This window comes from Arvicola amphibius, chromosome 7 (assembly GCF_903992535.2).
Source record: "Arvicola amphibius chromosome 7, mArvAmp1.2, whole genome shotgun sequence".
In the NCBI taxonomy this organism is placed as follows: Eukaryota; Metazoa; Chordata; class Mammalia; order Rodentia; family Cricetidae; genus Arvicola; species Arvicola amphibius.
The window spans coordinates 43,315,895-43,327,673 of NC_052053.1; the positions used below are offsets into that span (position 1 = coordinate 43,315,895).

The window sequence follows — 11,779 nt, forward strand, 5'->3', positions numbered from 1 at the left end:
GTCAGGTGGGGGAGGGGAGGCCAAGGTGTGGGGGAGAGGCAGTGGGGAGTTTGGTCCAGGAGAGATGTGGTACAGGGATGTCCCAGTCAGGTTTGGGCAGCAAGGCTTGATCAGCAGGTGCAGACCTGGGTGGCTGCTGTGACAGAGAGAAGAGAGATAAGTTCTCCCCCCATTGTGTAGGAGCAGTAGACAGGGAGTCATGGACAGGGACGGCCCAAGGCACATATTGGACAGAGATCTCCTTCCACATGGTTCTTTGAGGTCCTAGGAGCTGGGGCCCTCTGAAGAGGTCCCACACCACTCCATGAGCAGCCAGGTGTCTGCCTCACTAATGAGAATGGGAAGAACAGGGCAAAGCAGAGACCAGGGACTAGGAGAGATCACGACAAAAAGGAAGGACTTCCTCGCTGTCCTAGAAACTACACTCAGGGTCACCTCCCTGGTGACAACACCTGTCTGTGGGGATGGGATGAGGACCAGGGCTTCCTGAGACAGGCATTCTAGGCTTCTATTGTTCCTACAGGTGGGGCAGGGTGGGAGAAGACTTACCCTATTCGCTTTCAGGCACACAGTGCTCTGTGGAAACCAAAAGAAGCCCAGGGGTGAGAAGGGCCCTGTACAGGACCCCATCACACCTGCGGCCCACACCCTCCCACAGCCAAGACCTGAGGCAGGGCCTGGCAACCCTGGGAGAGCTGACAGAACCTTGAAGCTGCAGGACAGAAACAAGGGATCCAGAGAGAACAAGGGAGAGAGTGGACAGAAGCACAGGAGACTTGGAGGTACATGGGGACACTGAGGGACAGAGGCTCAGAATGTGACATTGTGACCCTGAGGAAATGATGAAGATACCACAGAGATACAGGAAACATGGACAGACATCAAACAACAAATAATGGACAATAAGTCCAGGCACAGAGAGGACGCAGAAACACACAGACAGACATGGTTTGGGGCACAGACAGGTAGCAGTGATATAGGGGACACAAGGAGAGGCATGGACAGTCCTGTTCTCACCTTTCAACTCTGGGACAAGGAGGTTTTCCTCTTTGAGTCCCTTACGCTGAACAAATTTCTTAAATTCTTCCATGGCCTCTGGGTTTTCCTCAGGGTTTCTCCCTGTGGGGAGGTCGGGCAGGCTTAAGGGGTGGGGCTCAGCTCTGCAGAGAGCCAGAGACACAGGGATGGGAGCATTAACCAGCACAAAGGTTGAGAGAGGACCCTGGTGGTTAACAACAAACTGGGTGTGGACACCCAGACACTGAGGGACCCTCTGTCCCTAGGGAGAACCTCTGCAGACATACAGGTCACTCCACAGACCTGTAAGTGTCCTGAATCTCAGGGGCATGAGGCTGTCCCCTGACCCTAGAGGATCCCTACCTACCATATGGGCCTCTGCCAAGACTTTCCTTTTGACATGACCCTTGACTGAGATCCCTGGAGGTGGCATTTGCTGGCTCCAGGGGTGGAGACTGTTCCTGAGTGCTCAGGTCTCCAAAGGCCACAAAAGCCCCAGGCCCACCCAGTTTTAGCCACTTTTCTCTTTGGATCTCACACATTTTCTGGGCAGCACCCTTGGCACAGCACTAAGAGGCTTCCCAGTCCCCAGTGCCAGGTATGTCTGCTGGAAGCAGAGACCAGACACAGGACTTAGGGCCTCCATGGCACCTCACCGACGAGCTTTCCCATGCCAAACAACTTCCCGCGGTTAGGGTCTTCACAGTAGATGATGTAGTGGTCTTTCACCGGCAGCTCTGTGATATAGATGGACCTCTTGCCGTGAACTGCAGGTGAACAGAAATAGCTCTTAGTGTCTTATCCTTGAGGTACTGTAAGACCCCAACTCAAAAAGTCTGCTTGCAACTGCTTTAAGCATATGCCTTAGGTGGATGATAATTAGCAATGGAAAAGTACAAAACTTGCAAAACAGCCCTGACTGCCACTAGCATCCTGACCACAGTACCCTACCACCAGCCTGCCAGGAAACACCTAGCGCCCATGACAGGGCTTGGGGGACTTTCCAGGACAGGGTTTGGCGTTTTTACGATATTTTTGGGAAATACAAGGAACAAATAGCTATGGGCTAAAACTGACCCAAAATGCTAAATGTTGTATCCAGTAGTTCTGTACCTTATACCCATTATTTTAATGTTGTGGTTTTTTCATATAAAAAGTTGCTGGAATTGCTGTTTGGGGTGCTCAGCCTCCACGGAGACTAGAGACCCGGTTGCGCTATCGTTAATATACCCTCTTGCTTCTTGCATCGGCTGGACTCTTTAATTGACTCACAGGGCTTCTCCCTATTGGGTCTGCACCCAGTGGGTGAGGGTCTTTCAGCACCATTGCAGACCATGTGAGGGAACAGCTTGGAACACCTCAGTGGTCACCCAGGAGACCTGTCTAGTCTAGCCCTGGCCTTTCCATCTTCTCCATAGTTAGACAGGAGCCATTTCTTGGAAGCTGTCAAGGCCACGAAAAATGTTCAGAGAAGGGGGCTGAGGTTGGACCCAGGCCTGAGCATCCGTCTCTGTGCCTGGCTTTGTGCTCTTTAGCATGGCTTTCTCATGGGTCAAGAGCTGAGATCTAGGCTGGTAACCAAGAGACAGCCAGTTTCTGGGGTTGACTGCACAACGACCTCTATATCTGGTACATGGAAAGTGAGTGGATGGTCGGTCCTACAAGCTGGACCAGGCAAGGATTCGTCTATCCAAGGACTGCCACTGCAGGACACCCTAAGGCACAGGGACTCACAGGAGGTGAATTTGCCAGGCTCCTCAGTTTTCTTCATCAGGATTTTAACGTCATGGCACTGACCGTTCTTCCTGTAAACACAAATCCACAGTCAGGCTGCTCTCAGCAGAAGAGCAGAGCCTCTCAGCTCTAGTGACTCAGCCCTGGTCAGGTGATCTCCTAAATTCCATGTTCCTGATTTAGGATATTACTTGGGACTGTGTCCCCTAAAGTCTGGGATCTTTTGTTTCCCAAACTCAAAACAAAGCAAGGATAGCAGGGAGAGACAGACAACTACAGAGATGCACAGCTGGGGACACGTACCAGAATATAATGTCAGCTTCCAGGTCTCCTCCATCCAGGGCTGCCACCTTCACAGGGAAAACCTTCGAGGGTATCTTGTGATTGGGTAGGCTGCCATTATGTATCATGGCCTTTGGATACCAGGTCCCAGAGTACTGCGGGAGACAAAGCTTTGAACATGCCCAGTTGTGGCCCTGATCCTATCCCAGCCTCCAGCACGTGGTCTAGCACCTGAATAGATACTCAAAGCCCAGGCTGCGGCCACTGAGAAGGGTAACCCTGTATGTCCCAAGAGCTTTGGTAAGAAAACAGAAACCAGCGCTTTAGGCTACCCAATACCATGATGGTAGAAAGTGTGTGCTCCCCATCCAGGTATCTAAACTCTTGAGGCCTACACCTCAGCACTGGATGAACGCCCTTGTCCAAGAGGCCTTCTAGCTCTGGGTATCATGTGAACAAGGAACCCTCACCAAAATCTGCTTTGTTCTAAACCCCTATCTTCAGGACGACACCCTTCTTCTGTTAGAATAGTGGAAGCACAGTTCTGACTGCTCAGTGCAAGGTCAAGTTCAACCTTCAAGGAAACATGCTGCACCTCAGCTCAAATCTACCAGTACCAAGCCATGATAAAGGCCATGCCTTGACACCACCTCTCCCCATTGATGGTCCCTTCCTCACATTCTCCTGGTCATCTGATGGAAGTTCTTGGGCCTTCAGGACAGCCACCAGCCCCAGAAACATGAAGGTCAAGAGCAGGCTCTTCATTTTCAGTCGCTAGCTGGGCTCTCACTCAAGGCAGGTCACCTGGGAAAGGTCTGCTCTGGCTGCTCACACGGTGCCCTTTATATACCCCGTGGCCAGGGATGTGTGCCCACTTGGCACTGACCACATCCCTCCCGTCCTTCTCTCATGGCCAAATCCACATCCATCATGAAGGTGGAAAGTTGTTGTTGTTGGGATCTAATGACAATGAACTCAATGTCACCTACAGAGAAAGAAAGACACACAATGCCCTGCAATGTCTGTGCCACCAATACTGTGCTCACAAAGGACCCTGGGAAGATGAGTGAGTCAGGGGAAGGGAGGTTGCTCATTGGGCAGGGAGGGAGGGCCAGGCTTCCCTTCACATCCCTGGCCTCCATCTGCCATGGCTGCCCTGAGCTGTGTCCACTGAGACCTGGATTCTGACCTCCTGTACAGAGAATGGTGCTGAACTACACCACCAGGGACTCTTGCTAGTCCCCAGATGGCTTGGCCGCTGCCGCGTGGGAAGCCCACTTTATTGTACTCTCCATGCATTGATACCCCATGCTAGACCTTCCCATAAGTGGGAATACTGAGTCCTGACTCTTGTCAGTTTGAACATCATCAGGGCAGACCTCCTGCCACGCTAGGCCACACCGTGACCCTGACCCAGCTGTGGGTTCTGCAGGAAACTCCCTAATCTCAGATGCCCTGGTCCTTCTCACTGTCTGGCCAATGCCATCTCCTCAACCACGAGGTACAGTTCCATTTCCGTAGTTCACACGATTTTATGTTGGCTGCATGAAGAATTCCTGCCATCATGAATATCCCCTCTCTGAACTTGGGGATTCATCTCCAACAAGGGGACTTGGCCTTCTGCTGTTCTTGTCATCTGAGGACCTACTGAGAGGACATTTCAGAGCCAGGGCTGCCCTGGTGCAGCTGAGGTCCATGTGTGTTCATTACTTGCCATCTTGTGCCCTTAGGTGGGATGAAGCACCAGCATCCATCACAGCCTGACCTGAGCCTACCCCAGTGCTCCTATTGAACTCTCTTCCTCTGGAGTCCACAGCTTCCCTCCTTGTTAGCTCTGAGCACCCACAGGCTCTCCACATGGCCTGATCACACTCTTTTTGAGTAAATGATGCAAAAACACCACGACCCCATGTGCCAACCTGTGTTCTGAATTCATGATATCTGCCCTGGCTCCAGGCCTTAGCCTAGCTTCCTTCCCAGTACAAACTGTGCCTTCCAACTTGGCCACCTGCCCTGAAACCTAGAAGGTCAGGTCTGGAGAAGGATTTCATTTCCTGTGTGGCTGTCTACACTCCATGGCTCTGGAGATGGGTGCTGGTCCCACAATGGCATCTCTGTGCCTGTCTGGACCAAAGGTACATGGGCTCAAGTATCCACAAACAATCTTAATGAGCATTCTCTGACTCGCCCTGGCTTGTGCTGAGGTGTTGGCATGGCCCAGGTCTTGATCTCACTATAGAAGGTGATGTGTAGGAGGAGGCCTGACATTCTGGGTGTGAGCGGGGAGGGCACTTTAGAACCAGACATTAGAAAACAGGCTATCATTTCCAACTCAAGGCGAGGCATCTCTGTACCTGCCAGCTTGTCCTTCATTAGCGTGTTTGATTCATTCCTCTGAGCACCTCACCTCACAGGCTCTCGTGTCTGATTCCCTGAATCAGATGAGAACAATGTGCCCGTGTGATTGACAGAGCCAGGGACGCTATCAATCTGCTGGAGGTCATTGGAACTTGCCAGGTGGCTTTCATTATCCATTTCTCTGGCCTGTGTCTTAGCACCTGATTCATCTCAAGGTTTCCAGTTCTGTTCCTTGCTGTGACTAAACTAAGGTGGCAGCAGGTAGCTGCTGTTGTATTTGAGGAACGGACTCTATTTGAATCCTGCAGTGTCAGTGCTGGGGTGGGCTACAGCTGATAGTGGTGATGGCTGACCCTTACTGTCCCCTGCCACTGCGGATGACATTTCTTAACACCAGAGAGACCAGCAGCTTCCCAGTCTAGTGCCTGCACCTCCCTTTTCTGTTTCTTGGACCCACAGCCTTGAAGGTGTGAGGTTGATAACCACACTGTCATGGATGGTCTGAAGCTTCCCCCACAGGTTCTTGTGTGGAAGGCTTAGTCCCAGTTGACAGCCCTATTTGAAGAGACTGCAGACCGAGGCCAGGGTTGGTAGAAATTAGTCATGGAGAACACCTTGTCCTCCTCTCTGCTTCCTTGACTGCATGAGATGTCAGCTGTTCCTCTTAACCCTCTCTGCCATGATGCTCTGACTCCACAGGCCATATGCCCTGGGACCAACCCATCGTGGGCAGAACCTCTGACACCAGGAGCCAAAATAACTCCTTCTTCTTTAAGATGTCCTCCCGGGTATTTAAGACGATGATGAATACCTGGCTGATACATTGTCAACATGGATGGAAACTGAGAGGATCGTGGGACTGTGCTCCCCCCGCTGCCTGAGTTAACATGAAATGTCCCACCTGTGACTCAGAGGGTCATCAGGGGAGCCAAGTTTCAGTTGCTCCTAATGCTAACTTTCTCGTTAAAATGATAAAATATGACCTTGAAATATCACCAGACGCCAGGCTTCTGCCTCCAGAACGATCAAGCATATGTTGTAGGTTTCTGGTTTTGTTCTCTTAGCAGTGCTGGGATCTACCCCAGGCCTGGCACAGGCTTTGGTGCACTTTACCACCAAGTTCCATCCTATGTCCACATTTCTGGATTTTAAATCATTTAGTTTGTAGTACTGTGCTATAACTGCCCTTAAAATCATTCCTAACTGATCAATAGTTACATTACATGCAAATGGTCAAAATCCATCAAACACAGCATAGTGACTAGTACAAATGGCTGAAACCGTATGATGGCTATTGTAGTCTACGAGGAATCTACTTTAAAATTGCTGACGGAGGTGAACTGGGTGGAAAGTATACAGTTGCAGTAGGTCAACTTTAATCTAACAAGATGTAACATCAACTGATGTAAAACCTAGAACAAAGCAAAATTAATGGGATAGTGAGGGGCAGTGTACAGGACAGTTATGCCATTCCTTGGGCTGGAGCTGCCATCCCAAAGGTTAACAGAGCAGGCAGCCAACAGGGCAGAGCAATAGAACTTGGAAGCGGGGAGAGAAATGGTGAGAAAGAGATGGAGATAGAGACAGAAAGAAATGGAAAGAGAGAGAAATGGAGAGAGAGAGAGAGAGAGAGAGAGAGAGAGAGAGAGAGAGATCCACATTTAAGGTTGGAGATGCCACCCCACTCCACCAAAGACTGAAAACCAGCATTGACACCGAAGGCCTCAGCCTTGCTCACCCAGCAGCTGTGAACTCTCCTCACCAACGCAGCACTACCTGCAGTCCCTTATACAGTCACACAACGTGCAACACAGAGTGCACCTTGTCCTAGTGCTGGATGACCTGGACACACTGCGAGGGACTGAAAGTGTGTGGGAAGTGTCCACCAAGCTCATGGAGCACATACCAGACCTCAGCGCCAGAGGGAGATGGGTATGTTCCTCTACAGGCTTCAAAATGCCACAACTCAACTCTGAGCCGTTCATAGACCAAAGAGGAATTCTGTAGGGAAGTGAAACATTGAACTCATTGAAAATGAGAAGATGTGGGTCTGTAGCTTAGCTATTTGGTAAGCTGAGGCAGGAGGATGCTGAGTTTGTGTCCTGCTTATGTTACTGAACAAGTTCAAGGCCATATAAGGCAAATTAGCAAGACCGTGTATCAAGATCCTGAAAATGAGGGTTTATAGAGATGGGTCAGTGGTTAAGAGTACTGACTGCTCTCTCTCTGTCTCTCTCTCTGTCTCTCTCTCTCTCTCTCTCTCTCTCTTTCTCTCTCTCTCTCTCCATTTTTCTTCCAGGGTTCTAGTCTCAATATTCACAGTATGGCTCACAGCAGTCCGTAGTTCCAGTTCCAAGTGATCCAATATCCTCTTCTGTATTCCACAGAGACTAATCAAGCACTCAATATGCAGGTAAAACACACACACACACACACACACACACACACACACACACACACACATATATATATATATATAAATATTTAAAATGATGATTTAAAAAATAAAACAGTATTGAAGAACGTCTCAGTTAGGTTTTCCATTGCTGTGAAGAGACACCATGACCACAGCAACTTTTATAAGGAAAACATTTAGTTGCAGCTTGTTTGCAGGTTTAGAGGTTTAGTCCATCCTCATTATGGTAGGTAGCATGGCTATCATGCAAGCAGATACGGCACTGGAGAGGTAGCTGAGAGTTCTACCTCTGGATCTGCAGGAAGCAGGTAGAGAAAGAGCCACTGGGTTCTGGGCCTGGGCTAAAGTCAAAGCACACCCTCCAGTGACACGCTTATTCCAACAAAGTTAAACCTACTCCAAGAAGGTAACACCTCCTAATCCTTGTGAAGTAGTGCCTCTCCCTATGAACCTATGGGGGTTATTTTCATTCAAAGTACAACATTCCTCTTCCTGGCCCCCATAGGCTTAGGGCCATATCATAAAACAAAATTCATTTAGTCCTATCACAGCCTCAACACTGTTAAAAACCCACTGTTCAAGTCTCTGATGCCCATTGCAATCTCTTAACTATAAATCCCTGACAAATCAAAATGAAAAAGCTGATCACATCCTTACAAAGGGAGGGAAGATAGCCTAGTGAACAAACACTGGTACAAAGAAAGACCAAGAACCAGCTGAATAAACTCCAAACTTTGCATCTACATGTCTGATGTCAAAGCCTTCTTCAGATCTCCAGCTCCTTTCAACTTTGTTGACTGCAGCCCACTTCTTTCTCTTGGGTTGCTTCCTCTTCCTGTTAGCTGCTGTCCTCGGCTGGTATCCCACAACTCTGGCATCTCTAACATCTTGGGGTCTCCAAGGCAATCCAGGCTTCACCTTTACAGCTTCATACAATGGCTTCTCTGGGCTTCCATATACAGGGACACTCCTGTCACACAGCTGGCCTCAGAGGCTTTCCTTAGTCACAGAGAAAGATTCCACAGCCCCTTTCTTCTGTCTTTAACTCTAAATTCAGAGCCAGGTGGCTGAAGCTGCTTCTTCTAAGACCTGGTCTGGTCTCAAAGTCTTCTTGGCACCTGTGCTTCTCTGACAACTCTCAGTTTTTATTGCTTACTCTGACAGAGAGAGGCTTAGGTAATATGCTCAGTGTTAGGGACTTCCTGAAGCTGTGTGAGCTGTTGAGCTATTTTGACATGTCTGCCTTCCTGTTCACAGTTTCTCTCCAGGATGGAATGTGCCAGTCCCAGAGGAAACCGTTACACAGCAAAGAGTTCTTGGAAATCCCAGCACTTGAACTCAGGGCACTGAACTCTCTGCTGAGGAAGAAGCCCTGATTCCTGGAAGGGGCTCTGTCCTCCTGAACTCCCGCCCTTAGCTATCACTCTCTGTACTCTGGGCCCCTCCATTCAAAAAGTCTCACCTTTTGGATAGCAAGAGACCTAGCCCCATATCTCTGAGCTGTTCTCATTGTCCTTGGATGATCTCTGTGTCACTTAGAGCAAGGTTACATCCATGAATCTCCTATGCAGCTTCCTCTACCGCCCACCCTGGCCAGTCTGTGCTGTGAACATGGTGTGAGGATGGCTGAAGCTCCCAGAAGCCCTGTGTTACAGTGAGGGAATGTCGAGTACCCCTGACAGGAATCTCAGGTCTTCAGCCTGCAACTGTCAGGAGACTCTGAGCTCCAGTAGCATGTGTCCCTTGCTCATTCAGTCTAATTTTCCAGATGCATTCTGTAAACACATTCATAACATTGCACTTTCCTGCCTCTAGGTAGAGCCTGTAGCAACACCAAGGTCATTCCTATCCTGTGGTCTCAGGAGGGCCCAAAGCAGCTTGGCACACATCTGCCAAGACAGGCTCTATAGAGACCAACCAGAAAGTAGGCCTGAGTCTCTGTAGTTTACCCTAAGGCAATACCTGGTTCCAAGAAAGACCACAAACTGAGACCACCAGGCACCACGCAGGAACAGACCATCCAAAGGAAATTCCTAATGATCCAACTATTGTAGATAGGATCACCTGAAGTCCCTTAGCCTAGCACACCCACCCCACTTCACCAAGACACCCCTAGACAAATGTGAGCCAATTAGGGGTCCTGAACCTTAGGAATACCTCACCCCAAACTCTGCTATCATAAAACCCCGCCCCAGCTGAGCTTGGGTCTCTCTGATTGGGCCAATGCATTGGACACACAAAGAGTCTGAATTTTAACTTGAATAAGAATGAAGGCTTTGGTTTTCCATACGGGGCTCAGTTGGATTCCTGGTTGGTATTTGGGGGACTCCACAGTCCAGGCATAACATAGACCATATATTCTCTCTTCCCTCATCCCCCCTCGCCCTCCCTCCCATACTTCCTCACTCCCTCTCTCTCTTCCTCTCTCAGTCTTTCCCAACAAGGGAAACATTTTCCCTGCAACATCTCTGCCTGGGAGAGCCTCAGGAAACTACATACCCTTGAGAAGCTCAAAGATGGCTGGATAGCACCACCTGATGCCAAGAACTGAAAGACTTTGGGAAAAGTCTTGGTTGTCAGAGCTCAGACACTGATGAAATTCAGAGGGCCTCACAATGCTCCGGATGTTTGTGTTCACCTACCCTTCCTGTGAGGGGACTCTGGCTGATTTGAGAATGTGGAACACAGCTCTGGCAAGCCTTGCCCTTCTACCCCATTTCCTCTGCTTTGCAAAAAACCATTAGATTACATTCCTAAAGCTAGCCACCAAGCTCTATTTCCTTTTTGGCTGCTTCTTCCCCCTAAGGCTGACAACCAAGGTCCAGCTATCAAAGTATAAAGTACAGCAATCAAAAGCCCCCTTTGGTTCACCTAGTTAACATGTTCAATCAAAATAAACCACTACATCATAGCCCATTCTAACACAAACCTCCCCTTTTTCTCCTCTTATACATTACACCTGCTAGGGCACCTTGCTCAGCCTAGATGTAGCAGGGAGGGCCTCAGTTCTGCCTCAACTTACTGTGCCAGGCTTTATTGACTCCACATGGAAGGCCTATCCTTTAGAAGGGGTGGATGGGGGAGGGTATGGAGGGAGGTAAAGGGGGAGTGAGAGGAGGGGAGGGAGGGTAAACTGTGATTGGTATAGAAAATGAATTAAAAATTACATCTGCTAGGGCATTTGCTGCTGTTTACCTGCCAGAATTGGGAAGCAGACGCTTTAACCTTTCTTCCACAGGGACTAAAGGATCTCTCTGTGAAAACAGATGTTTGGGTGTGGTTTGTCACTACTCAGTGGTCCCAGAGGGAATCCCGTGTGTGTGTGTGTGTGTGTGTGTGTGTGTGTGTTTGTGAGTGTCTCCTTCACCATGTGTTGATACCCAACCTCAAGAAGATGGGGTTGGGGTGGCTTTCAGAGGTGCAGACCTCATAGGCAGAATTGGTGCTTTTAGACCAGGTTCTTCCCATCCACCGTGTAAGCCCACAGTGGTTCACAGCCATCTGAGTACCAGGAAGTGGACCCTCAGCAAAACCAAATCTGCCAGCTCCTTGACTTTGGCTCCCGGGCTCTGAAACTGTGAAATCAATGTCTGTTTATAGCCACGTGGCCTGTGTTGTTTTGTTCTCATAGCCAAGTCCACCTCTGAGGAAGAGCTTGCAGAACGCCCTGCTGACTGCCCCTAGCCAGGGGTTCACAGGGCACAAGACCAGGAACAGAACAGACCGGAACTAATTCCCAATGGGCAACGTGGAAAAAGCTTACAAAAGGTTCAATAGCAACTACTGTGATTGACCAACGTGGTCAAAAGCTAAACCAAGACTTCCAGATGGCTGGAGGCGAGAAGGTGACTCCATGAGCCCTGGGGGAAGAGAAGAGATGGGATAAGGAAGAGAGAGAGAGAGAGAGAGAGAGAGAGAGAGAGAGAGAGAGAGAGAGAGAGAGAGAGAGAGAGAGAGAGAGAAAGAGAGAGA

At 49.4% G+C, this 11,779-nt stretch overlaps 1 protein-coding gene across 1 annotated transcript; it reads right to left on the bottom strand.

The window, feature by feature from the left end:
• Window positions 1-550: 550 nt before the first annotated feature.
• On the bottom strand, window positions 551-3,798 carry LOC119819732 (odorant-binding protein 2a-like). The gene is made up of 5 exons (XM_042055386.1): window positions 3,712-3,798; window positions 3,055-3,188; window positions 2,752-2,822; window positions 1,674-1,784; window positions 551-1,119 (listed from the first exon to the last, which is right to left on the bottom strand). Exons 1-5 carry the CDS (start codon window positions 3,796-3,798, stop codon window positions 551-553), a joined length of 972 nt encoding a protein of 323 aa, XP_041911320.1.
• Between the last annotated feature and the right edge of the window lie 7,981 nt (window positions 3,799-11,779).

What these genes read in the sequence shown, in the direction of transcription:
- LOC119819732 (XM_042055386.1), bottom strand. Translation starts at nt 3,798, where the DNA reads ATGAAGAGCCTGCTCTTGACCTTCATGTTTCTGGGGCTGGTGGCTGTC. An exon ending in GCCTGGCAAATTCACCTCCT is followed by an intron (nt 1,785 to 2,751) that starts GTGAGTCCCTGT and finishes GTTCACCTGCAG; the next exon opens with TTCACGGCAAGAGGTCCATC. An exon ending in TGGCATGGGAAAGCTCGTCG is followed by an intron (nt 1,120 to 1,673) that starts GTGAGGTGCCAT and finishes ACCTCCCCACAG; the next exon opens with GGAGAAACCCTGAGGAAAAC.